Genomic DNA, 28,000 nt, shown 5'->3' with positions numbered 1-28,000 from the left:
ATGCCTGTGACAAAATCTACAAAGGAGCCTAAGGCGGCACCAACACTTAGATATTGGATTGTTAAACTGAAGGAAATACAGTCATCGTTTGGAGATATTTGGGAATTTGTCGAAACATTCCAAGAAGATGTAAGCTCGACACAAATTTCGGTACGATTAAATGCCATCGATGATTTGTGGGAAAGGTTTGGAGATGTTTTGATAGAAATTAAATCTCATGAGGACTTTACTGCAGGTGATGAAATATACGATAAAGAGCGAAAGGAATTCAGTGATAGGTTTTACCATGCGAAATCGTTTCTGATTGAGAAGGCCAAGGAGCGTCAGGACTCTGCTGAGGTGAACCAGACTATTCGATCAGAATCTGGCCACATGGCAAACGTGGATCATGTTCGACTCCCACAAATCAAGCTTCAATCTTTTGACGGAAACATCGATGAATGGCTAGGTTTTCGTGATTTGTACCTCTCTTTGATTCACTGGAAGCAGGAACTTCCAGAGGTGGAAAAGTTCCACTATTTGAAAGGGTGTTTGCAAGGCGAACCAAAGGCGTTGATCGATCCGCTACAAATCACGAAAACAAATTATACTGTTGCATGGGAGATGCTATTGAAACGGTACAATAATAGCAAACAGCTGAAAAAACGGCAGGTGCAAGCACTTTTCAAGCTGCCAGGAATGGTAAAGGAATCCAAGGGTGAGCTACAAACGTTGCTGGAGGGTTTTGAGAGAATTGTGAACACTCTTGATCAAGTTCTGGAAACCGACGAATACAAGGACTTACTGTTGGTGAATTTTCTCGTTTCTCGGTTGGATTCCGTAACACGTAGGAGCTGGGAGGAAGAGTCTGCTACCAAGGAGCAAGATTCTCTGGCAGAACTCACAGAATTTCTTCATCGTCGAGTTCGGGTTTTAGAAGCTCTCCCTCCACGGTTTACGGACAACAGATCAATGCAGCCTCAAGGTTCGGTGAAACAGAAGACGGTCAGTGTCAGAACTTACCATAACAACGTGAAGTCTTCCGGGATTAGATGTCATGCATGCAAGGAAGGTCATTTGCTTCACCAGTGTCAGAAGTTTTTGAGAATGGGTGTCAATGAAAGGGATTCTCTGTTGAAGGTTCAGTCGTTATGCAGAAACTGTTTCAGGTCTGGGCACATGGCTAAGGATTGCCAGTCTAAATTCTGGTGCAGGACCTGTAAAGGTAGACATCATACGTTGGTGTGTTTCAAGGTGAAGGAAGACAGTCAGCCAGCCGAACTTCGATCAAGTGTTCCTTCAACATCAAGTGGTGGTGCTTCGAAAGAGAGTTCTACTTTTCAAACATCGCATTCGTCATCAGCCTGCCTAACATCTAGTGATCAGAGGAGGCCTCGATCACAGGTTCTGCTAGCAACAGCGGTAGTTTTCATCGAAGATGAGATGGGCGCCCGGATTCCAGCTCGTGCATTGTTAGACTCCGGATCAGAAAGCAACTTTATCTCTGAGCGGTTGTGTCAGTTGATGAAGATAAGTCGGAAGAAGGTGGACATCTCAATCTTGGGTATCGGTCAAGTACAAACAAGAGTCAAGCATAAGATTGAGGCGGTGGTTCATTCCAGGGTAACCAGATTCTCCAAAGAAATGAATTTCTTGGTTTTACCGAAGGTAACGGTTGATCTTCCTACATCATCGGTTGATACGGATGGGTGGAGAATTCCGGACGGTATTAGTCTTGCGGATCCGTCATTTTTTGTGTCCACAAAGGTGGATCTAGTTCTTGGAATTGAGTTCTTTTTCGAGTTTTTCCAAACGGGGAAGAATATGTGTATTGGCGACAACTTACCAACGCTCACGGATTCGGTTTTCGGATGGGTGGTTTCCGGAGGTCTATCGGAACACACAGTGACAAGGGTCAACTGTAACACTTCTACTACAGAGTCGTTGGAATCGTTGGTTTCCCGTTTTTGGGCGTGCGAGGAGATCGGTTTAGAAAAACTGTACACAGAGGAGGAACAAATGTGTGAAGACCATTTTCAGAAAACGGTTCTGAGAAATCCCGATGGAAGGTACACAGTTGCCTTGCCCAAAAACCCACAGTCTTTTCCAACTCTGGGTGAATCAAAGGAAATAGCATTTCGTCGGTTGCAAGCTACGGAACGAAGGCTGAACAGGGATTCTGACCTTCGAAACCAATATAGCGCGTTTATGGAGGAATACCTTGAGCTTGGACACATGCAGAAGGTTAAGGAGGATCTACTTGTGAAACGTTGCTTCCTACCACATCATCCCGTCCTGAAAGAAAGCAGTACCACCACAAAACTTCGGGTGGTGTTTGATGCGTCCTGTAAAACGTCTTCGGGGACCTCGTTGAATGATGGGTTGTTAGCTGGGCCGGTGATTCAGGAGGATTTGAGGTCGATCATACTTCGTTGCCGTACAAACCAAGTCATGGTTGTTGCGGATGTAGAGAAGATGTTCCGGCAAATCTTCATAACTCCTGAGGATCGTCCTTTGCAATCGATACTTTGGCGAAAATCACTGTCGGATGAGGTCGCAGTATACGAGCTGAACACAGTTACGTACGGTACAAAACCCGCACCATTCTTGGCAACCAGGACTTTGAAACAGTTGGCTATTGACGAAGAGGAGCGCTATCCCCTTGCGGCTAAGGCTTTTACCGAGGATACCTACATGGACGATGTGATAACCGGAGCAGAAGATGTGGAAGCAGCACTCAAGCTGAGGCTTCAGCTCGAAAATGCTGCGATAGCGGGTGGATTTCGGTTACGAAAGTTTGCTTCTAACTGTCCAAGGATTTTAGAAGGCATGACTGAGGAAAACGTGGCGATTAAAGACTTCTCGGAGGATGCTGAATCAGATCCGTCGATGAAGATTCTTGGACTCACATGGCTGCCGAAATCAGACATCTTCAAATATCAATTTAGTTTTCCGGAGTTATCGACATCAGGTGACCTTACGAAACGACAGGTTCTTTCGGTGATTGCAACATTGTTCGATCCGCTCGGTTTATTGGGAGCAGCGGTTACAACAGCTAAGGTTTTCATGCAACAACTTTGGCTATTGCAGGATAGCAATCAAGAGCGTTTGGGTTGGGATCAACCACTACCTCCAACGGTGGGTGAGGTTTGGCGGAATTATTTCGAGCAGCTACCGTTGTTGAACGAAATCAGTATCGCACGTTGTGTCAGGATCCAAGGAGCTGCAGAGCTAGAAATTCACTGCTTTTCAGATGCCTCTGAAAAGGCATATGGAGGATGCGTGTATCTGAAAAGCGTAGATTCGGAAGGAAGAGTGAAGAGCCATTTACTGTCAGCGAAATCCAAGGTGGCTCCGTTGAAATGCCAATCGATTCCTCGTCTAGAGTTGTGTGGGGCACTTCTCACTGTGCAGCTGTTTGAAATGGTTCAGAAATCGATTAAAATCGACTGTCCGGTTTATTTTTGGACGGATTCCACTTGCGTGTTGCGTTGGATCCAAGCGGTGCCTACCACATGGACCACCTATGTGGCTAACAGGGTTGCTAAAATACAATCATTTAGCAAGGGATGTGAATGGAGACATGTCCCTGGAGCAGATAATCCTGCGGATTTGATCTCACGGGGAGTTGCGCCCGGTGAGATAGGTCATAATACACTGTGGTGGCATGGGCCAGATTGGCTAGTAGGCGAAAAAGAGAAATGGCCAACATTGCCGGAAGGATTTCAGCAGGGAAATGCCGATGCTGAGCGACGTCGTCAGACCGTGTCAGTGTTGACAGCAAATGAGTCAGATTTTTGGACAGATTTTGTCGGATGGTATTTGAGTCGGTTCTCAAATTACGATAAGTTGATTCGGGCGACTGCATACATCCGGAGATTCATGAAACTGTTGCGGTCAAGACTTAAGTCACGGTTTGAGCATTTTTTGCAAGCTTCTGAATTGGCAGAGGCTGAAATTTTACTTGTAAGTCGTGTACAGCGCGTAGAATTTAATGAAGAGTGGAAATGCTTGTCGAAAAAGGAATACGTATCTCGTCAGTCGAGATTGAAATGGTTCAATCCGTTTATCTCCGAAGAACAAGTTATCAGAGTCGGAGGTAGGATAAGCAAATCAAACGAACCTGATAGCGCAAAACATCCGATGGTACTACCGGCGAGACATCAGCTAACGCGGCTCATTATTGAGCATTACCATTTGCGTTTACTTCATGCGGGCCCTCAATTACTGTTGGCAACTATCAGGTTGAAGTTCTGGCCTTTGGGTGGCAGAAATGTTGTGAGACAAGTCGTGCAAAGGTGTCACACTTGTTTCAAGACACGACCAAAATTAATCCAACAATTCATGGGTGAATTGCCAGAATCAAGAGTAACTATTTCGCGCGCATTCAAGCGTACAGGCGTTGACTATTTTGGGCCTGTTTATGTTCGCACAGCACCGAGGAGAGTTGCTGTCAAGGCCTATGTCGCAGTCTTTGTCTGTATGGTTACAAAGGCTGTTCACTTGGAACTTGTGTCTGATCTTTCGACAGAGAAGTTTATACAAGCCTTGAGAAGATTTGTCGGCAGACGCGGGAAATGCTCTGATTTGTTTTCTGATAATGGAACAAATTTTGTGGGTGCAAAAAATCAGCTGAAGGAGCTTTTCAGTCTGTTCAAGGACCAGAATCATCGTGAAATGGTAGAACGAGAATGCTGTAACGAAGGTATTCGTTGGCATTTCAATCCGCCGAGTGCCCCTCATTTCGGTGGGTTATGGGAGGCAGCCGTTCGTTCAGCTAAGCAGCACATACTTAAGGTTATTGGTGAAAACCCAGTATCGGCCGAAGACTTCACAACATTGCTCGTTCAGGTGGAAGCTTGCTTAAACTCGAGACCTCTCACACCTCTGTCTGATAACCCAGAGGATCTCGAGCCGTTAACTCCTGGACATTTCCTTATTGGGGAATCATTACAAGCTTTACCGGATTTGAATTTTGAAGATACACCAGATAATAGATTAAATCAACTTCAGCAAATGCAGAAAAATCTAAGGCTTATTTGGAATCGTTGGCGACGTGAGTACTTGGCGCAGCTTCAGGCTCGTACTAAACGTTGGAAGCCAGCTGTTTCCATAAAACCAGATAGCATGGTTATAATCAAGGACGAAAGACTCCCACCATGTCGCTGGAAAATGGGTCGAATAATGGAACTTCACCCTGGTACTGACGGAGTCGTCAGAGTTGTAACGTTACGCACTGATTCTGGAATAAAAACTCGTCCTGTTGAAAAGCTATGTTTATTGCCCTGTATTGAAAAAGAACCAATTTTAGAATAACATTTGAATAGTGTCAGAGTAAAAGGTCCCAAATTGTAAAACTGTTCGAAAATCGTTGGAATACTCATTTCTTAGAAACCTCTTAAAACCTTGTAAGTAAACTCGTTCAAAATAATTACACTCATAATGATGGCCAGAGTTCAGAAATTAGCATTTCAGGGTGGGTGAGGATGTTCGTTAGTTGAGCACCACTGGGTGCATCTATCCAAATTCAATCCTCCACCAACCGATCAGAAAATGCTATGTGGAGCGACGATCGTCTAATGCTGAACAATTGGTTACCAAAACCCACTCTCCCACCGAGCTGTTTTGCGACCGATTGCCCACAACCGACCAGGAGAGATCATCATCAACCATCAGTACTGATAATGCAGTACTGATAAATATCATCACCGCCCGAGCAGCGGGAGAAGTTTTCTCCGATCGGATTGTGCCTGGACTTGTATGTCGCACACCAGTCCTCGAAACACTTTAACCGTCTACTGTTCTAGTTTAGTGTTAAATTATTATAAGTCTTGTCGTTTATAGTTCTAAGCCAAAAATAAATATCTAATGTTTAGTTCCGAACAAGTGCGTTTGAACTTTAAGTGCGTGAAGAAAACTCGCCTCATTTAGACCGTTGGTGAAGCTGTAAGCTTGATTGGTGCATGCAAATAAGATTTACTGCTGGTGATTGGTTTTTACTTGCCACGGTCTCGACGCAGTTGGGTTTGGCTGGTGATAATAGCTTCCAACGATTCGGGCTTGCTAGCTTATTGTCCCGGAACTGGACTGGTCAGCCTTCAGAAAGAAACCGTTTTGATTCTACCTAAGCTTCAGGCCTAAGAAGCTGGTGGTTTGGCAAGGCAAGAACGAGCGCACGGTGGTTCATCGCATACTGGTGTTCGTGGTGAGTTTTTTCAACGGTGGCTCAGGGCAGCCAAGCACATATTTGCGGATATCGAAGGCTGGAATTTGGAACCCGTACCACAGGTAACCTGCTCTGAACACATCACAGCTTATTTGCGGCATCTCGAAGAGAGAGGTTAGGGTTTTGCTTGAAACTACCTGCAACTCTCTTTGTCGTCTCAGCGGCTTCCGGTTTTCGATTTCCCCCCGATCCAGACTTCCTGGCTGTCGACAAACGTTCCCCAAACACTTTAATTACATTTGTAACGGTTGATTTGGCAACTTTTAGCGATTTTGCCAGCTTTGCGTGCGAGTAGCTCAGATTTTCGCGATGCGCGAGTAAAATTTTGATACGCTGCTCTTCTTCCTTGGACGGCATTTTGACAACTGAAGAGTGAATTCCAAAATCAAAATAGAAGCAACATTCAGATTTTTTAAATGCAAAATTGAAAGAAATACGTCAAGATGATATTGACCAAATTTTGACCGTATCACCCTTTACTGTACCGAACGGAACTCGTATCTTGAATTTCGCTCGAAACTAATAGAAAAAATCACTTGCTTGTCGGCTGCTTATCTCGTAAAAATCGTATGTTGGGCACTCGTATGTCAAAATACCACTGTACATATTTATTTAATCTTTAAGACACTAAACAAAAACTCAACTAAATCTAAAAAAGGGCCCAGAAATAAGAACATGCACGCAGAAGGGCATAGTTTAATAAAAAATAATCCAGGTGACACATTATTCGACACCAAATTCTGAAAACCATCTTTAGTATGTTGAATTCCAAAATCTTGGATCACTCAATCCCATTTTTGATTAACATCGTAAAAATCGATAATATTATTGTTTCAATTTTTTTTAGTATTTAACAATTTTCAGGTGATCGCCGATGCTTTACTTTACACTATTCTTCTTTTCGATTTTTTTTAAATGTCCAATAGAAATCAGTAGGTATTTCTTTCCATTTTCTTGTTCTAACAGAGTTTGGAAGATTCGTCTGGACTATAAAAGTGGTTTTCCTATCAGGTTTCATGACTAGTTTGAAGTTATAGTTATTTAAAATGGTTGAAGATCTTAACGTTTATTTCAAGAAAATGAGAAAAATCGGAATCAGATTAATTGCATCATAAAAATTGAAAAAAAAAAAGAGTTTTATTTTAATTCTTTCAAACTGTAGTTATCCATTTAAGCCGCAGGCATAACTACCGCCAAAATTTAATTGAGACGATTTCGTTTGCTCTCGTATTGAGATATTCATTGCTAGTTTGCTCAACCAAATCGAAGGGGGGGTTATAAAGATTTTAGAAACTAGCTTTGAGATCCCAATAAGAAACTGCCAGGCTGATAGAAATCGCCCGCCAGGCAAACAGAAGTTCCAGTAGTAGTAATCAATCATAATTTACCCGATAAGGTGTGAAATAAATTGTAGCTGCTGTTTTCACTGTTTGGATGAGCAGAAAAAAATATAAAGATTGAAGCTTCATGGATCAATCTTTGCCACAACTTGGTACAGAGAGGCCAGTTTAATCCCAGTTAGTGTTCTATTTAACCTAATATACTTTTAAGAAAACATTTTTTTATGTCTAGAAAAATACCATGATTCTAACGATATTTTTCAAATAAAAAAATCTTGTGTTTCCACGAACGATAGTTGGCATCATTACCTTAATTTGAATCCACGAGATGGATCTATCTTCCACAGGCTCCGGGCAGATTCACTGCTGACGTGCAACGACTTCTTGAAACTCTTTCCCGCGTATAACAGGTGTTTTAACACATTTCAATCAATCTTGTTTCGTTCCCATCTTCATCTTCGTCTTGATCCCAGGAGCAGCAGCAACATCAGATCTTCATCAACAGGATCAAGAAAGGTATGAAATCGGGGGAAAAAAAATTAAACATAACACACATTCAGACTCTCTTATTCGTGTTCGACTTCAGGAACTTACCGTTCGTTTGGAAATAAATATCTGCCCATAGGCTCACCAGAATCAAGTGTAGCAGATAAAAGAAGGAAAAAAAATGAAATCTCATCTTTGAAGGTCCTACGGATGAGGAAGATGTGGGTACTAGTAGCTAGGTTCCATGGGGAATGCAAAGAAACTTTATTCCAGGTCATATCGGCGGAAGAGATGAAACCTGTTTTCAGCAGCAGCTCGTTGACTAATCGAATTGAAGCCTCGCCGATCATCCTACCTTCATACATATGCGTACATCGATCGTTCAATGTTGAAACAAATCAACGTCAAACGCTGTGCAGTTCGATCCATCATTGTAATAAGAAAAAATGCAGTTGAAATTGATAATTACTAGAAGCATGTAAATAAAATTATGTATAATATAAATTTTCCTTAATTATGATGTCAAAGGATAAAAGTAATCTTTTATCACCTTTTATTGCTTGGTCATCAACACGATTCAATAATATTTAAAAGACAACATAATAAGTTCTAAACTGTAATGTTATCGTGGAAAAGAGTAGGCTGAGCTTGAAGAAGTTAGACATAAATTTTCTGGCAGCAAATTTTCCGGAAGTGAAAATGTGGAAAAAATATTTCATAATTATTGTTTTTAAAGCAAATGGAATCAAAATTGTCCAGCCATCCTCCGGAAAAAGAACGAGCCCAACTGTCTAAGAAAATTGTTACATCAATATTTCGTGTGGGAAGCTAAATTTTCAGGAGCAAGATGGCTACCGTTTGCTCATAATTTTCCGGTGTTGGAGGATGTTATTTTCCAGTTGAGTTGAATCATTTGGGTTGTTTCATATCTTCCTATTGAGATCCGGATTTGGTGAGATCTTTCTTTTTATTCATTCCTTCATGTTTAATCTTGTATATTAAAAACGGACAATCCAGAAACACTTGAAACATAGTTTTCAACCAAGGTTGCTGATCTTCGCTCAGAATGGTTTTTCACCCCGTTCCAAGTCACCAACAATTTTACTCCTCAACATAGAAAGTCTGTTTTCTTTAGAAACGACGCTTTTCAGCATCGAACGACGCAAACCTAGTTTGTATTTCTTCCCCTCTTTAGTGATCAGTTATTTTCTGAGTTACTATCGGTAACCATCAAACAATCATCATTCGCTTCTTCTTTTCGACATCTACTCGACTCGCTGACGATCATGCTTCGCCGCGAACGTTTCATGAAGGAAAACGATTTAATTCTTGGAACGCAAGAGATGCCCAAAACCCAAATTTATGCCAAAATTGGCTTATTTTCCTCTCAAGGGGTGTTAATTATTTCATTAAATATCGGTCTTAGTCTTTATCCCAGGAATTGATCCCTAGTAGCATTCTTCCTTAAAGGTCTGATTTTGGGCAAGAATCAACAGCATCGTCATCAACTCGCGCCGAATCAACTCGCAAACGAATTTATTCAGAAGCGAAGCGAATGATTGCTGGAGTAAACAATGACTGAAAAACGGAAGAGAAAAATTTTCTTCAAATAATTTTTTAATGATTAATGTTGTATTGATGATTAAGGTAATATAAAATTAATCTCAACTGAGCAGTGCGGCTTAAGTTTTTTATGTTTTCTTACCGAAAATTTTAAATTGAAGGGGAAAGTTATAACAAAAGTTGGTTTTTTTTTCAATTGGCTTATTTGCGGGGACAACAAGAAATACTAATTTAACCCTCAAAGCTGTTTTAGTCAATATGACCCGAAGCGCACATTTCATACATCTTTAGCATCTTTCCAATATAGTATATTGAATATACTGGAAAACTGGCAATTTTGACAGACCAAGTATGTTCTATGAAAAACGACAAAAAAAATAAAATTTGAGTTTTGAAAATCGTTCATTGGAAAATGAAATAGAGCGAGGCAAAGCAAAAATTTGATGTAGTTTTTAAAAAGTAAGGTTTTTTTCTTCCGGAAGATCTGAGATAGCGGTCAAACTTTTATTGGACCCCAACATATCTATTAATTGTCGAATAGATGGATTCTTGACGATTTCAAACATCAATGAAACACTTAAATACAGGGAAGCGGACAGAAGTATTGAGTATTTTAAATAAACTTTATTTTTCGGACTTTTTACTTTCTGAATCAGTTTCTGATAACCTGGTTATACTTATCAACTTTACTTTGAAATTTGAGTAAAAAGAATTGATTACCTACACAATTAATATAATATGATCAAAATCGGTTGACATTTACAGCCAGGAGAACGCCATGAACCTACAACTCAAATTTCACCGAAACGGATATTTTGCGAACGACTTTGGAAGGTTAAGGAGAAATCTACCATTTTTAAGTTTATATAATAAAACGCGAAATCTGAAATTACTTTCTTAGAGTATTGAAAAATTAGTGCTTGAAGTGGTAGAAGTTTAACAACAGCAGTGTAGGACCAAAGTCTACATTCAGAGCGCGATACCATTGAACAGAATAAATCGAGATTGTTTGAAGCGAAAAGTATTCAGTAGTTTTTGATTAGTTTTTTCCATGTTTACGATATTTGTGATTTCTTTTCTAGAAAAGTTTTGAAAATCTGTGAGGTGTTCGAGATTATATTAAGTTAGGGAAACAGCTTGCTTGGGGGAAATTCAAATGGCTGCTTTTCTAGTTTTATGAGTGATTATTATAATTTTTTGATTTTCACAATTTAAATCGCCTCGGAGATATTAATAGGAGTTTGCTCAGGAAATGTCTAGCAACTAAGGAGGTGTAGGTACAACGAAGATCGCCACATCTACCAAAAAATGGCTCCTAATCCAAACCTCTCGCTTATCAACATAACCTTTTCCTGAGATACTTGAGTATAGATTTGCAGACGAAAAGGTTTCTTTAGCTGGTGATGCATAGCTTATCATTGTTTCAGTATTTTTCAAAACCGGATTATGAAGAATACTGAAATTACAGATTTATGGTTGATCCTTAAAAGTAACTTACTAACAATCTTTCCTCCATCCCTCACTGACAACTAGGACGTGGTCGGCGCCGTAATTGATATATTTTTTTTAAATAAAGAGCATGAGATTTGTGTATTGAAAATGAATTGCTAATCTCAAGCTTCTATTTTTGTCCCTTGCTTTTTATTTACATAGTATTCCGTCTCACGACATAACTTGACGAACATAATTCCTAAAATTCACTCGGTCCATGGCAACCGTTCTCCAATTTCTCGGGCACCCCACGTTCGCCAGATCACGCTCCACTTGGTCTAACCACCTCGCTCGTTGCGTCCCCGCTCGTCTTGTTCCTACCGGATTCGTAGCGAACACCTGTTTTGCAGGACAGTCGTCCGGCATTCTCGCAACATGTCCCGCCCAGCGTATCCGGCCAGCCTTCACCACCTTCTGGATACTGGGTTTGCCGTAGAGTCGCGCGAGCTCGTGGTTCATCTTTCGCCTCCACACTCCGTTCTCCTGTACGCTGCCAAAGATGATTCTTAACACTCGTCGCTCGAATACTCCGAGTGTACGCAGGTCCTCCTCGAGCAATATCCATGTCTCGTGCCCGTAGAGAACAACCGGTCTAATGAGCGTCATATACAGGTTACACTTCGTGCGAGGGCTAAGTCTTCTCGACCGCAGTTGCTTGTGGAGTCCATAGTAGGCACGACTTCCGCTGATAATTCGCCTCCGGATCTGGATGTCCCTTGCACAAAATTGATGGCCTCGATCAGGCCCGTGCGAAGGATCTGTCCAATGGGGAGGGGGGGGGGGGGGAGGGGTTTCTAAATTCAAATTGATATAGAAATAATAATAATACCAAATATGTACATTATTTAATCGCGGAAATTGATTTCTAAGACCATTTTTTTTATTTATGACCATAACACAAAATACATAAATGAGAATCAAAATTTCGAATCAATGCTATTCCCGGCAAGTCATCAATAATTTATTTAAAATGATGTTCCTTATTCTGAACAACACATTTGCTTGAAATAAAATTTTAAGCAGCCAAGTTTACAAATTCAACATCAATATTTCCGAAGCCCCAGAAAACGAATTTAAATTTCGAATCAAATCAGAATTCAAACTTCGGACATAAGAATCACAGATAAAAAAAATACATTAATTTTAACTCGCATTTAAAAAAAAATCAATTCGAATTCTAAAATAAATTGCAGATCAGGTAAGAAATTAATCATGATTAAAAATTGTTCAGCAAAATGATTATGATTTTTGTTTATTGATCGTCTTAATTGACATTCCTTTTCTTCATTTTCAATTGAAGGCTTGATTTTAAAAAAATTTGCAATAGTAACAAATTCCAATTTGTAGAAATAATAACACGAGAATCTCCTGCGATACTATATGGTATCACACAAGGTCGACCCACATAATGCTACCAAACCGAACTAATTTAAAAAAAAACAAAATTTTCATAAAATTTGCTACATTCATCTGCAGTCATAATGCATTCAATCTTCAAGGTAACTTCCGCAATCATTTTAAAGCACATGTAAGTGATACGGCAGGTATAACAAAAAATTTACAGTAGTTTTAAGGAATCCGCACCAAGAAAACCGGGAGTTTCATTTGATTTTTAGTCGTTTACAGTTTTTTAGAGTTAAATAGGAGCCGCCATCATTGATTTCAAGATGGCGTCAGAAAGCGAAATTTAATTTCTTATAGTTCAGCCCTTTCACCCAATACTAGTATTATGGGGAATTCATGCGATTTTCTGTAATAAACAGCATTTTAAAAACTGCCATCTTGGATTTCAAGATGGCGTCAGAAGGAGAAATTTGGCTTCAACTCATGGTTACATTCCATCGGACATTCACAACCAATTCCTTGTTTATTTTATTTAAAAAGTCTGTCCTGTGATTAACAACTCAGAAAGAGGAACTCATCCTACGCGTGTTACTGGTTGCCTTGCGAGAGAAACGTCAAATTTTAGCTTTTTATATGGCTCTCGTTAAAACCGTTGTAAATATAATAATCCATTATCTGACCATAATAAAGCTAGTTAGCATTGAATTGACTAACTCCATTTTGGTTGCAAAATCGAAGGGCACAAAATGAGTCCAAGTTGATGGATTTACAATGTCAAGTATTTGAACATATTTTTTCAGGCCTATTTTCAATCAATTCCATTATGTTTGCTTTGTCATTATGTCATATTTTACAATAATATTTATTGAAAAACATGTTTTATAAAAGCTTTATAAAAGCTTTGGTGATTAAAATGCATAATGATCATAGCATAGCATAAAGATTGTATCGAAGATGGAAAAATTAGCTATGACATTGACATTGACATTGATTGACATGATGAGAATGATTACATCTGGGCTCAGTGGTCTCAGTGGTAGAAACCCAACAAGAAAATAAAATCTAGAACGAATTGTTGACCACAAAACATCATATGCTATTTAAATCATAATTGAAATCAATGATTTTCTTATTTACGTTTTGGTCGCTGTCAAAAACTCCTAATAACAGAACGCCACATTTGTTTGGAAGCAAAGGATTAGGTATATGTGCAGCAAAGGGGTATAACTTTGCCTCCAAAGTATCTCCAAGTGATGTACTTATACCCCTTTGCCTCCTATCCAAACGTAATTCCAGAAAGTAGAGTTTTTTCATCGGGAAATGAATTAAGTTTTAATGGTTTAGTTTTCGTTCAAAAATCATGCAGCCCAGCCCTGCCTAAAAATTAATAAGAGCATCCGTTTTTAAGTCTTGCAGCTTTTTACTTGGTCATTCCTGTTGATAAAGTTAAATTGCTTGAAGTGAGCATTCTCATTTTAAACTTTAAAAATCAAATCGATTGGCATTAGGTTCGTACAAAAGGTCAGAAATAAATTTGATGTTTGTTTCAAATGTACGTCCATATTTTATTTTTGTTAGTTAAAGCAGAATCCCTTCCAAGAGTAACATGGTCGAATGTTTTATTTTCACCTCGGATTTGTTCATAAAACAATCCGGTTCCCATTCGACGATCACATTACATGTGGCCCTGCTCTCGATTAAGTATCGACATGAATACCACAATTTCTGGTAAAGTACAATCGCATCAGTTAATTGAAATAGAGCACTGTCAGTGGTAATTACAACTTATTTATGGAGTAGTTTCCTGCCAGATTGTAACCTTACTTGAGGTAGCAACAACAAACTATGATGTTGATTTAGTCCGAATCCAAAACCTTCGCCCGCTAAGCTGTAACTTTAGAAGAAAACCCAAATAGCGGGAAGCTACCCGGGCTAGAGAATGATGAGAATTCGTTTAATTAAATTTTATTTGTCGAGAAAGCATTCGCTGCGCCCAGGGAGGATTTCTATCCGTTCCGTTAGTCATCATCTTATGGACCATTATTGCCCCGGACTCGTAACTAAATGGGCCCAGTTTGGAAGCACGTTCTAACTAAACTTCGCCCGGTTCAATCCTAGTAAATATGGGTACCTATCTAGTGGCTTGTTTTTACTTCCTGGCAGTCGTCGCTCGGCTGAATCGTGCTGAACTTCCAATCCGAGCGTGTTCGGTTCATGTCCGAATGGTGGTTCGAAGCATAATTTGCTTGATTTCTTCAAATTCATGCATCAGGTCCCAATAATCATTTGTTCCTCAAGCAATTACTCTTGCAGATCCCACACACCGGTACGGTGGAATGGATGGATCTTTCAAGGGAGTACGGGGGAGGAACAAATTGAAGGCTCAGTGTCCATTACGTACACGAGTCGGCAAATAAAAGTTCACATTTCAAGAAACGTTCCAAAATAGAGAAATTTCCTGTACAAGCGAGTCTAACTAGTTCTCATGTTTGTATTTTATTGCCAGCATTGAAACTTTTTATTTATCGTATCTCTACCTTTTAACAGATGGATTGGCTTTTTCTTCAAACGAATCATTTAAGTCCAATCAGTTCTGTGGCGAATTGCATTGAAATAACTTTTTTGTATGAAGCAAAAATTGAGTCTAACGGAAACTAAAATTATCCATAAACGGATCATAATAATTTTTAATTCAAGCATCGTTGCATCTCATCAAATTCACAACTCATTATTCTACCTGCTGTCATTGCTCTTGGCAACGTCAGGTGCGCTAGCTAGAATTTTTCTAATCTCATCCGTTAGCTCAATCTTAACACATGTGGTGAAATCGCGGCACCTGATGGCGTTCTATCTGCGCCGTGAGATATTGGTACTCTCTAACATTGCTGGTCGGCGCGGACAACAGATGGAAAGCGTATGTATACCACGGGAAGAGATTCCGGACCCAAGAACCTGCCCCGGGAATGCCATAATTTGTGTTATTATTAACTCAACACGTTTTTCTGGTGATGCCTGGCAGCAGTGTATCAATAAACTGGTTGAGGTCTGAGCAAATTGAAACCGTAAAATTCCACATTAACTGAAGAACATTGCTCCATCAGGTCGAGAGACCGATGGTTTTAAAACACAGACTAGATACACTTCGATTAAATTTATTACGAATATCCTATATTAAAGCTTAGTTCTTTTAGAAATGGGACACTTTCATTTGCTAATAGCTCGTTAACTAGTTATTGGATTTTAAAAATTTTAACAACATTTTGTTGCCTGTAAAAAGTACTATTTGACCAATTTTTTCCAAAATTTAAAATTTATGCGTTTTTGAGATATGTACGATGCAAGAGAAAAAGAAAAAAATAATTTTGCACAGTTTCCTTTAAAATTCGTCATTATCAAATTGATAGCTGACAAAACCGTTGATTATTCAAAGAATTACTGAGTTTTTGTGGTGGATAAGTATGCAAACACTGTCAATAATGTCCACAAAGTTCAAATCAAGCAATGGAGTGAAGCAGATGATCGGCAACAACGGTTAAGGATCATCAAGGAATGCAAGTCTCATACCAGCATTTTTAATTTTCAATAAACGAAAAACCAAGGGTAGATCGCTGATATGTCCAAAACAATTTTCTCCGATAAGCTGAAAGTGTTGCCTAGTGATGACTCATTAAAATCCAACCTCAAACAACCATTTTTTGATAGTTCCAAAGCTCTTAAGCTGTAAAACCGGTACCGAAAAAAAAAAACGTTCAAAAATGTGGTCAAAAATAATCAAATTTGTTCATTTCGAAACAACTGTATCCACTAAAATGCTTCCAGTTTCCAGTTTCCAGAGAAGTATTGGACCAAAAAGTATCAGAAATTGAAGAAGGAAGGTGAAGCCACCTAAAATATAGATTTTACGAAGTGTAAGTTGGAGAAACTGATCAATACCATGACTAAACAAAGTGTGCGCCGGCCAATGAGAGATACCAAGAATAAAGTAGAAATTTCTTTAACAAAAAACGGTAAATATTTTTTTTCAAATTTTTTCATGAAAGATCATAACATTGCCTTCTTTTTCTTCATAGAAAGTATTTCGTTCAAACGAATGGTTTTTGAGATACAGGCATTCGTAACTGTCCCATTTCTAAAAGAACTAAGCTTTATATAGCTAAGGTGCCAAAAATTTGTTGAAAATCTAAAAATTGCGAGATATTGTATAAAATACTATGATACCGTAAAATTGCAGTGATTAATCTACACCCACAGATCAGGATTCACTCCAATCATGGCAAAGATATTCGCACATAATTGGCACAGGGTTTACACACTAAAGGCGTTCACAAGCTGTACTATAGGATGGCCCGTATTTCCCAACTTCATTGACACGTTGCTCCCACTCCTAATCTCGATCCAATCAATGATAAAACAATACTGACGAAATTTTAGCGCATTCCGATAACTCTAAGGCGACCCTCAAAGACCTTCAACGCACGTGAAAAAAGGTACAGGGATTTTAGTTTTGCTTTTATTTTTTTCATGTATTTTCATATAAAATCAATGGAAAGGTAACAGCAAAATAAAAATCCCGGGAACAATGTAACCACGTTTCTCAATTTTTTTGTATTTTCGATATATTCTGGATATTTTATAATATTTGTAAACCTGTGGTATTGATTTTCTTTTTTGAAATCGGCACTGCAGTCTATTTTCGAAATGATGATTATTTTATTTCATCCAAACTTTCGAGACTAGGTTGGTCTCATCCTCAGGGAAAAAATATAGCCATCTTTATGTGGCTTTTATGAAGACTAATGTCTGACACTGTTGTAGATTTTCCTGTACGAACAATAATTGAAAGTGCCAGACATTAGTCTTCACAAAAGCCACATAAAGATGACTATATTATTTCCCTGAGGATGAGACCAACCTAGTCTCGAAACGTTAGATGAAGTAAAATAATCATCATTTCGAAAATCAATACCATATCAACAAAAACCAGTCGAAATCTGAACAACATAAAACATTTGTAAACCTTTTAACATTAAAAACTACAGTCCTTCAGAGCTGCCAGTTATTAATATTACAGTTTGAGTTACAATTTGAAAGTGAAGATTTACATCCAAACATGAAAATGTTTACAATGTTGCAGTGTTGATCAAAACTCAGTACCCATAAGGTGTGGTAGCAGGAACCACTATAAATAAATTGAAAACTGCAAAGGCAAAGGCTTGCTTTTCAAGGTATATACACGGATGCCGGAATACCTGTAAGTAAACTAGCCCACCTGATTGATTCGTTCTTCCAAAATATACCTACATCAACACACGCAATACATTCACTTCATAACAGTTCATATGAAGCAATGGGGTCCGGGTATGACGCGCTGTATTGGAGATTTGTGAACTTAATAATCTGAAGAATGCATGTGAGCACATACTTGAGCAGAAACTGCGGTGAATCCGTGCACCCATGGTAGATTACCAACATACAGCATACAAAGTTTGATGTTGTTTGAAAAAAAATGTAGCCTACAAAAAACGCCCATGGCTCCTTAAACCTACAGGATTGAGCCATTTCAAATGAACGAATTTAGAAAAAAAAAATGTAATCTACCTACACCCAAAATTCAGCCTCAATGCCCGTCGTGAGTAATCAATATCATAGCATCATTGGCTTAAGAAAAGAACACGACCGGAGATGATTCGATTTGTGAGCGCCGGCATTAACCTCCCAGCGCCGTACTTCGTATCTGAAAAAGTGATTAGGTGTTGAATGGAGGTACATCTTTTCGCATTGATAAACAATAAATTCAATTGACATCACTGCTGGGTGCCTAACGAAGTATTGCATGGCTACTTTTCATGCATTATCTCGTGAGGCTGGCTCGGTTTCACAGAAGAAACAAAAATAATGTTGATTTTTCAGTACAAAATAGCTAATTTTCCCATACAAACCTGTTTCGCTTGAATGTAGCGGTCATGCATAATTTTGCCCAGAGAGCTCGAATTTTATGCCTGTAGTGCTTTTCCAATCATATCATCTTTGGTACAGTACACTTTTCAGTGCAATTTTTGCATAGAAATTTGCTTAAAAGGCATTGGATTTTTGCAACCTATTCTATGGGTGTTCCCTAATACCTAAATTCGCAGGAATCTGTTTGAAAAACCATACTGGTTTTAAATTTCGAGACCTACAAAATAAGCTTTTATGATTATTGAACATTACTTCCAGTCCAGCTCCTGCAAAATGAATGTATTCATTGTTTCTCAAGTTAACTCTTCATTAAAGTTTTAATTTTTCACATTAGTTAGTGAAAATCCCGGTTTTTGCTTTAACTTATGGACTAGGGGTGAAATCAGCTGGGTCTAGTCGGGCACTTTTGCTGCATAAAGGTGTCCACGATGAGATTGCCAACACACAAAATTGAAATGCAAAATTCAAGTTTTCATCCGCTGGCCATCAAATTTTCAGGGATTGAAAAATAACTATTAAGCTTTATGTATGTATGTATGTACGTATCCACATTGGGTTTGCGGCAGCACCGCGGTTATGGCCAAGAAAATAACCCACGCGTCCATCTTGTTTACCACGCAATACAGCTATAGCCACCCAATGAGACTTCCAAGGGAGTAGAATCGTAAGCAGAGGCACTGACGGTATCCAGGGTTATAAGGGGGACTAGTCTCGAGAAGCCATAACCAAGGTAGCATGCAAGCTATAATCCCGCCCCAATGCATAGCATAGCATAGCATAGCATAGGGTGACTACACACATCTAGCATTGGCTGATACACGAGGTACAACTAATGATCAATCCCGACACGAGATGCCAAAACAAGTATCTGGGTTCCATACTCGTTTCAGGTGCTGATATTGAGTATTAGTGTGGTACCACAATGCACACCGTGGCAAGTCAATGTAATCATAGAAAGGATGGTCTGAAACAGCAAAATAAACTTTTCAGGTGCAGAGAACTCATACGACCCTACATAAAGTGGATGCTGTTTTCAGACAGGAGAGGGGAAGGTTTTTTTTATGTTTACGGGAAATCCTACTTGGCAAATAGGATTGATGGAAAATAATGTTATGATTTATAAATCAATACAAAAATAAACAAATAAACAATGACAATGACAAAAACAATGGAACGAGCTCACCAATTTTATGTTGTATCCAGCTGAGTTCATGTTCAATACAAAAACAATGGAACGAGCTCATCAATTTTGTGTTGTATCCAGCTGAGTTCATGGGGGCCTTGCTAAGATGTGGAACCAACTGACCTTCTTTCGAAAAACTAAGGCCAATCCACGCACATTTATTTCTACAAATTTTCACATTTAAAAAAAAATCGGTTCAATTTTCTTTATCCGGAAGAAAATTTACATGAGCAAAATAAAAACACGACCGCACTCCACCAAGGCTTGCTTAGATCTGCTATAATCCCGCCCCCAATGCTTCCGAAAAAAGAGTGCGTCGTTGTTTTACAAAAAGTAGTCAAATACTATATTTTCCTTAAGTTTGCCAAATTCCTTTGACAAAAATTGAGGAACGTCCAGTATTCGAACGGAAATTCGCTCCTTTTGCAGAACAAGGATAACCTGATGCCCCTACCCTAGTTTGTTTGATATATAATATAAAAATTTATATGGAATGAAATAATATAAAATAATATAATATAATATAATATAATATAGAATAATATAATATAATAAAATATAATATAATATATCAGAAAACAATTTACTTCAACATAATCGGAAACAAAAGAAAAATAACTATTAAACTTCATTTTACCATTTTACTCGTATTTTATTTACAGTCCATACGCCAATTCCCGCACCTTGGCCTTAACCCCGGCCATAAGATTCTCGACAACCTGTGAATCAACCGTTTTTTGCATGTAAACCCATACTTTCTTCAGTTCCTCGACTGTATTCACTACCTTAGGACGTTTAAGAAGGTGCTGCTTCATAACCGCCCAGTACTTCTAGATGAGGCGGAGCTCCGGAGTGTTGGAAGAGTTAAACATTTACGTCACAAAATTGACCTTATTGTCCGCAAATCCGGCCAGAAGATTGTTGGGACGTTGTGGGCCTTCAGGAGAGGAAGTAGCCGCTTTTGGAGGCACTCTTTTATGTACACCTGTCCATTCATCGCGTCCTGGGTCACGAAAGGTGCACTCCGCTTCCCGCACGAGCAGATGGCTTGCCAAAACGAGGAATTTATTCGTAAATTTGGACATCTTCTGAGTGCGGACATGCTCCGGAACGCTGAACTTATCCTTGGCCGTGAAAAACAGGTTGCCTGGGATCTGTTTAAAGTCGGCCTTCACATATGTTTTGTCGTCCATGATGCAGCATTCAACTTTCGTCAGCATGTTGAGGAACAACTTCCTGGTACGGATTTGGCGGACTTGTTCTGCTTTTCGTTGCGATTAGGGGTACCTTGAACGTTCGAAGCCCAGCCTTAGTTTTGGCCTTCTGGACAAAACTTCGGCTTAGGTGCAGCTTCTTAGACACATCCCGAACGGAGGCGTTCAAGTTTCGGTTGAAGGCCCCAACTACGCGGATTTTTGGTGTTGTACGCAATACTTTTTCCTTCACTTCTTGGCGATTGGTCAATCGTTCCTCGAGCCGCTTAATCACTCGCGACACTGTGGAACGATTTGAGAGATCCTTTAAAACTTGCAGGATGTAAACAATGCACTATGAACAAAATCCACCCTAATTTTCATTAAATTCTACCCAACGGTTAAAAAGTTAGAGCAATTTCATCGTGGACACCCTTTCTACATTAACAGCAAATGCATCTCGTAGAGCTTGTCATTTTGTTTGTTTATTTCGACAGTGCTTGTTTTGTGCGATGGTATATATGTTTGTATGTATGTATGGTTCTCCCATCCAAAGGACTGTTACAACTGTCAAATCAAATGCAAAAAAACCGTACTGACTTTTTGGAACCAGAACGTCAGTTTCCCTTTGATTTCTATGGCATTTTGGCACCAACACGTCAGTGCGGTACTGAAATTTCAGTTCGGATTTTTTTTTCTTCCAGCCCTTTGCTCCCATCTCGGTAGCAAGGCCCTGCTTATGGTTGTGTGGCTTGGCCATCGACTTATTTTCGAATGCTTCTACGAGCAACATGGTTCGTCGAAAAAAGGCATTCAACTTTCAGAGCTTATAATGGTTGGCAATTGGAATAACTCAAAGTTTCCACATAATCTCACAAATTACAAATATTAGTTTTTGAATTTTTTCAAAACCATCTTTGTCTCCGCCACCCTAAATCATCAAACAACACGCTTTTATTTTAATAATACTTTTTTCGATTTACTCAACATAGATATGGTTTTGATCAACGGTGTTGAACAATTCCTTTTTTTGCTGAAAATCGATCAATAAAGTAATTCTGCAAAATCAGATCAGATAAGAACTTGTTCAACGATAGAATGCTTACTAGAGCTTATCTCGTACGTTTTTCAATGTCCAATGGAAAAGCCTTTCATAAGCTTACACACTTACAATTAATTCTAAGCCAAAGTGACCGAACTTGAATCTAGAGGCGTTTCATGAATCTCTCCACTGTAAAATAAAAAAATAGACATAATTCAGTGTAGATATTTTTTATCACGCTGTTAAGACCCCTAATAGACTGACTATAAGCTTCAGTTAACTTCAGCAAAACAGAGTCGCCCCTGGAAAAATACCACATACAGCTTTCAACCGAATAAGCCCGGGAGAAGTGCGATAAGAGTGTGTTTGGAAATCAAAACTCCCCCCGAGGACCAGACAGACGGTGGACTCCCAAGAGGCATTGTGATATGGTACTTGAAGATGGTCCAGAGCGCAAGACCCCTTAACTATTTTTATCGCATTATTTTTTTTTTTGCCCCAACATTTAAGGTATTCTTCTTCACAGCACCAACACAGACATCTAGGAAGGCAGCAAACAACAACAACAAAAACAACAACAGTTTGCAGGTTATTGTATATTGCCAGCGGCTCTTAGAGGCGGCAAACGACCAAAGTGGCTTAACCTCGGAACTGAACTATGGCGAAAAACAACCATCCGAAAAGTCCCTGGAGCGTGACGGAAGCAGCGACGCGGCACCAAAATACGTATCCGCCATTTCTCGATTGCGCCAGCCAGGCAAGTGTTGTGTATCGTTATACGAACGCAAAACTGTAAGAATCGAGAGGGGAATCCAGCTATAAGCAGGGAGTAATAAAAATTCAAACCACCTATCCACCGAACAGGTGTCAGTGGAATAACTGAGTACAGAAAGCTAGTAGTATAACAGTATTATTGAACAGGTTTCAAAATAAAAGTACAACGTAACTTAAAATTTGTTTGCTCATATAAATTGAAATAATAAGCACTACTATCTCGCGAATTGTCAATTCAATGTGATATTACTAGGCGGACAGCATCCATCCCCCCCATAGTCAAAAATCGTATCGCTGCGACATATCCCTCTAAGGATATTACGTAACGCTGATAAATACCTACACTCGACATCAAAAATTATTCAGATGCTCGTAAAAAACAAGTGATTTAGGGTAAATTTTTTAACGCTGTGAAATATTGAAAAATACCGTGTATAAAAAAAACTTCTCGATTTTTTGTCGATTTTTCTCATTTATCTGTCATTCTTTTTTTTGGGGACCTTCATATAACGAAAAAAAATGCATGATTACCGTCAATTGGGGCTTCATGCAACACTTTTCAACTTAAATTGCTCATAAAAACTTATACATTACAAGTTCTAAGATTGATGGGACATCAAATTGACGTACTGAGAAAAATTATTGGTTTTATCATTTTTTTTTAATTTTCAAAAACATGCAATTTTCACCCCTCTAAGAAAAAGGAGTAAGTTACCACTTTGTTGTTGAAACGTTTGAAAATTTAAAGTTTTTGATATACTCGTGATGTCGTAACGCCGAAAGCACCAATTGCAGTAGTTTTTCCTTTTGTTCGAATAAAATTTAACTTTTTTTGTTTTCAAAAATGTTTTTAAAGCAAAAGGATATGGATACTGCATACATTCCGGTGTAAAAACTACTATAAAAAATTGTATTAGCTGAAATCATAAAATTTAACGTTTGGATGGATGAAATTTTAAAGTTAACAAACACGTGTTGCAAAACAATCATATTCTAGCATATGAGCATGATTTTTAGAAAGTGAAACTTTGATTCGCATTTTGATGCATTTTAGCCCAGACTGACATTTGAATTATAAATATATTTATTTAAAAAAACATTGGTGACTATCCGAAATATATTTTAGTACTAAGAGCGTTGGTAGAGGACAGGCCCGTGCGAAGGACTCGTCCATGGGGGGGGGGGGTTTTCGAAATTCAAATTTAGGCAAAAATAATAACAATACCAAAAATACATAAAAAATATGTAAATTGTTTTCTAAACCATATTCTTACTTATAATTATCACACAAACACAAAAAATATCAAATTATACTTATAAAATTTATCATATTTTTAAAAATGAATGTTCCAAACCAATGGTATTTCCAGTAAGTTATTGATAAACCATTCAAAATAATGATCCTTATTCTGAACTAGAAATTTGCTTGAAAATAAATTCTAAGCAGTTTAGATAACCAATTTGAAATCAATATTTCCGAAACACCAAAAAGGAATGCAAATCAAAATTTCAAATAAAGCTTCGGAAATAAGAACTATTGCACAGATAAAGAATGCATAAAATATAACAACAGATTTAAAAAAAACTGAATTTTCAAATAAATGTCAGATCACGTAAAAAATTAACGATGATGAAAAATTGTTGGAAAAAATTTAATGAGTGTTATTTATTATTCATCTTATTTTACATTTCATTTCTTCATTTTCAATGGTAGGGTTGATTAAAAAATCAATTGTAGTATCTTGAATTTTGCAAAAAAAAATTTTTTTTCACGATTAGAAATGTGAATTCTCGATAAGGAAGAAAAAATCAATTCAAGACTGCCAGTGATCAAAGTGAAAGATAAATCTCTTGTCAATATCAAAATTCGTCCAGAAATTAAAATAAAAGGCAAAAAAATTCTGGAGTTCAAAATAATAACTTTATACATATATTTCTATTTAATACAACATGTTCAATTATACTGACAAATTACAGATTGGGAAATGATCAATAAAAAACTAATAAAATAAAAATGTGTAATTCCAAAATTTGTGGTAAATGTTCAAAGCACAAAGATTATAAAAATTTAGTTAAAATTGCGCTTAAAAATTTAACTTGAAAGTTGCTTCTTCGAATCAAATCAATGAAAGATAAGATAAATTAAAACCATGATCGATAATAAAAACATTATTTAATATAATGAGAAACTTTTATAATTTTTTAATCGACGGTATTGAAGTTTTAAGTTTTAAGATCTGAATATTATGACGCTATCAATTAGAATATTGGGTCCTTAAAGGACAGAAGGTGAAAACTATGTTTTTCTGATTGAAAATTTAGTTTCAAAGGCAGAAGATTATGTAGGTATCACACAAAAATTCAGATTTGATAAACAAAGACAAACTAAAGAAAATATTTCGTAAAATTACTTTGAAATTCGTTTTTTTTTTAATTTAAACAAAATATGAAGAAGAAAAAGATTAGTTTTTTTTTTAATTTTAGAAGGATTTTTTTCATTAAACTCGTCCAATCATTTTAAAAAGATGAAAAAAAATTTAATTGATGACTGCATTTGAACTGCAAAATGAACTGCATTTTGATGCCTATTATTAAATGATTGATTTGTTAGATTTATGCGTCCTGAACTCGAATCTTTTGTCAAATTTTGTCTATAGCCTTGCGATTTGGTGATATGGAGTTTATAAGCTTTAAAATCTATCAGTTTAAAGCGGAATAAATCATTAATAACTGATGAAGTAACAAATCTACGGTTACAGATAAAAATCTAATTCTGAATTTGTTCACTTTACCCATTGATTTCAATTAAGGAATAATATTCCAAAGATGATGACGCATGATCTAAAAAGTTAAATTCTACAGTTTATAAAAATATGGGAAGATAAATTACATTACAAGTATTTCTGATATTACTGAATAAAGTTAAAAATAAATTAATACATTTAACAAAATTTGTTCAAACCTGCAAATCAATTAGATTTTTGCTATAAAAATATTTAAAATTTGATTTGGTTTAAAACTTTATTAAAAATGGGGAAAAGTACACAAATTGCACAATTTACTTGAAGTCTTGAGGAAAGTTGAAAATTGATGTGTAACTTTTTTTTAGATCTTGTGTTCTTGTTTGAGTTTTGTCAAAATAATTCAGAAATATTTTTTTTATGATTTTAAAATATTTGCAAAAGTTTTCGTATGTGATGTTCAGCACTTAGAAGAACAAAAACACAAAAGAAAATTTAGACTGATATTGGTTTCTTGAAGAATATTTCATATCAGCACAATTTTTTGTAAATACAAATTTTTAGTACAAATGTAGATAATTCTAGATTTTAGATTTTAACTTGCTAATTCTGATAACCATCGTGAGTCATGATACATGGCTTCCAACTTGTTGATTCATAAAATTAGTATTTGATGAATTAATTTTTAACCTAACATGTTTCAAAGTCTGAAATTGTTTGGTGAAACTTCTAAATAAAAACCCATTCTAAAGAAGAGGTAGGGTTTGTGTATGTCAAGTTTAGAGTTTCAATGCTAATGGTTGATTGAATTACAAATCGAAATTAACAATTAAAAACTAACTTCAATTCGAAAACGGCATGCAGCAAGCGGATATTTATTATATGTATCTAATGTCGTAAAATAAAATGCATGTCTCAAGCCTAGGGTGATTTAAGATAAATTTCTGACTTTCTTGTTAACACTTATTTAACACCTTTTAAGATCAAGCAATTTTTCTTTACTTTCTCAAAAACTAAACTTGTATAAAATTTTCATGGGGGGGTTAAACCCCTAAAACCCCCCCCCGTTCGCACGGCCTTGGTAGAGGATAATAAAAGCAATATAAAGTTGGTAGGTGATCATACTGGGCAAAGTTATTTACGGTATCAAAAAATGTAAAAATTTGTACATCTATTGCTCGTTTTTTAAACTTTCTATAAGAATAAAAACTACAAAAAAAACTATCCCACGATTTGAGAAACTATCTCATCATAATTTTGTTATCATTGAATGATAACTGTATTACATTATATTAAAATAAAAATTGAATAAGTGTTGTGATATACAAATGTTGCATCAAACCATGCAATTTCATGATGCCCCGTTTGACGGTATTTCACATTTAGTTCTGGTTTAGGTAAAAAAGGCCATCAATATTTGATTCATACAAAACATTTGTCATCATATTTACCACGATATCAACTCGCAAAATGATTTGTTTTGCATATTTTTGGGAGTTTTGCCTTTGACGATTTTGGAAAGAGTTTTTTACAAAGCCTAGTTTTCAAGAAGTTTAACAATAACAAATAAGTTTATTATTGAGCTTTACATTTACTTATTCAACTATACTGCATAAAATTTATTTAATTAAGCCAATTTATTATGTTTAACATAAGTTTAGATTATTTTAAAACATTAAAAGAAATAAAAAAAAGGGAAAAGGCGTTGGATTTTTGCTTGGTTCGATTTCAGCAACTGAAAATGTACAGGCGTGTTGCCGAAACAGAACGGGTTCTGTACATAAAAGAGATTCCCAAATAGAAGTAAATTTCAATTCGGTTCTTAAATGATTGATTGCAAAAACACTTTTTGCAGGCATTTTTACTTAACTAGTGCGATCTATGCAATTCTCTCCTACATGGGTATTTGAAATGTGAAAGATAATTACAAAAATCCACAAAAAAATTTATCTACTAGTATCCCTCATCTGAAGGAACAGCTCAACACGGAGAAAAAAGTACAGTAATTCCAACAATCATCCACTTATATTCAATCATATTTCTGATTGTTTCTCGGCCAACTATAAATATTAAATTTTCAACTATATACATAATAGATTATATGATAGATATTTTGCGTTTAACAACACATATAATAGATTCAACTATAGTTGTATGATTGATTTTAAGCATTCAACTAAAAATATAATAGATTCTCGTATAATCGTATGATTGATGTTGTGCATTCAACAATAAGTATAGTAGATTCAATTATAGTAAAATGATTAATTCAACATTAACTATGATGAATTTTATTATGTTTGTATGATTGATTTTACCACATTTATGATTAAAGATAATTTCTGTTCGGAGTTATGTTTCCTCGATATTTTTAATTTTTTGTTTATTTTATGAAAATTATAAATATTTATTCAACTTGATTTAACAAACATATTTTCTCATAGATACACTTTTATACATGCAAGATAATAACTTTGAGGTTCGTTTTGCCGGCGCCTCCGCCGAGCGTTCCGAGTTTGCTGCTGCTGTAGTTCGCGTTCTGCGCCTGAGAATTACCATCGCAGCTCAAATCCAGAGAAATCCTGTTAAGATGATCAAGGAAACTATAATTTTCATCTGCCCCCCAGCCGGGGAATCCATCACTTCCGGCGGAGATCAACCTAGAGGAGGGAAACAGTGA

General features: G+C 37.1%; 2 protein-coding genes across 3 annotated transcripts in view; both read left to right on the top strand.

Moving 5' to 3' along the window:
• LOC129743766 (protein-glucosylgalactosylhydroxylysine glucosidase-like) overlaps nt 1–28,000 on the top strand; it is a 118,120-nt gene that overhangs the window by 30,860 nt on the left and 59,260 nt on the right. The window contains exon 1 of one of the 2 annotated variants that reach the window (XM_055735918.1): nt 5,792–6,184. The exons of the other annotated variant lie outside the window; for it this stretch is intronic. The gene's annotated coding sequence lies outside the window, so the exon portion shown is untranslated. Of the gene's footprint in view, nt 1–5,791; nt 6,185–28,000 lie in introns of those variants that run through there. 2 annotated transcript variants of the gene reach the window in all.
• LOC129741856 (uncharacterized) lies at nt 1–28,000 on the top strand. Its single transcript, XM_055733665.1, has 4 exons — nt 1–3,616; nt 4,511–5,179; nt 22,332–22,562; nt 27,765–28,000. The coding sequence occupies exons 1-4, from the start codon at nt 1–3 to the stop codon at nt 27,998–28,000; spliced, it is 4,752 nt and encodes a 1,583-aa protein (XP_055589640.1).

The sequence above is a fragment of the Uranotaenia lowii genome, chromosome 2, assembly GCF_029784155.1.
Source record: "Uranotaenia lowii strain MFRU-FL chromosome 2, ASM2978415v1, whole genome shotgun sequence".
NCBI classification, from domain to species: domain Eukaryota; kingdom Metazoa; phylum Arthropoda; class Insecta; order Diptera; family Culicidae; genus Uranotaenia; species Uranotaenia lowii.
This window is presented reverse-complemented; position numbering and strand designations above follow the sequence as displayed.

Coding starts and splice junctions, on each gene's coding strand:
- LOC129741856 (XM_055733665.1), top strand. CDS start 1: ATGCCTGTGACAAAATCTACAAAGGAGCCTAAGGCGGCACCAACACTT. Junction 5,180..22,331: donor AATAATGGAACTTCACCCTG/GTACTGACGGAG, acceptor TCTTCTTCACAG/CACCAACACAGACATCTAGG. Junction 22,563..27,764: donor TTCTCGATTGCGCCAGCCAG/GCAAGTGTTGTG, acceptor ATTTTCTCATAG/ATACACTTTTATACATGCAA.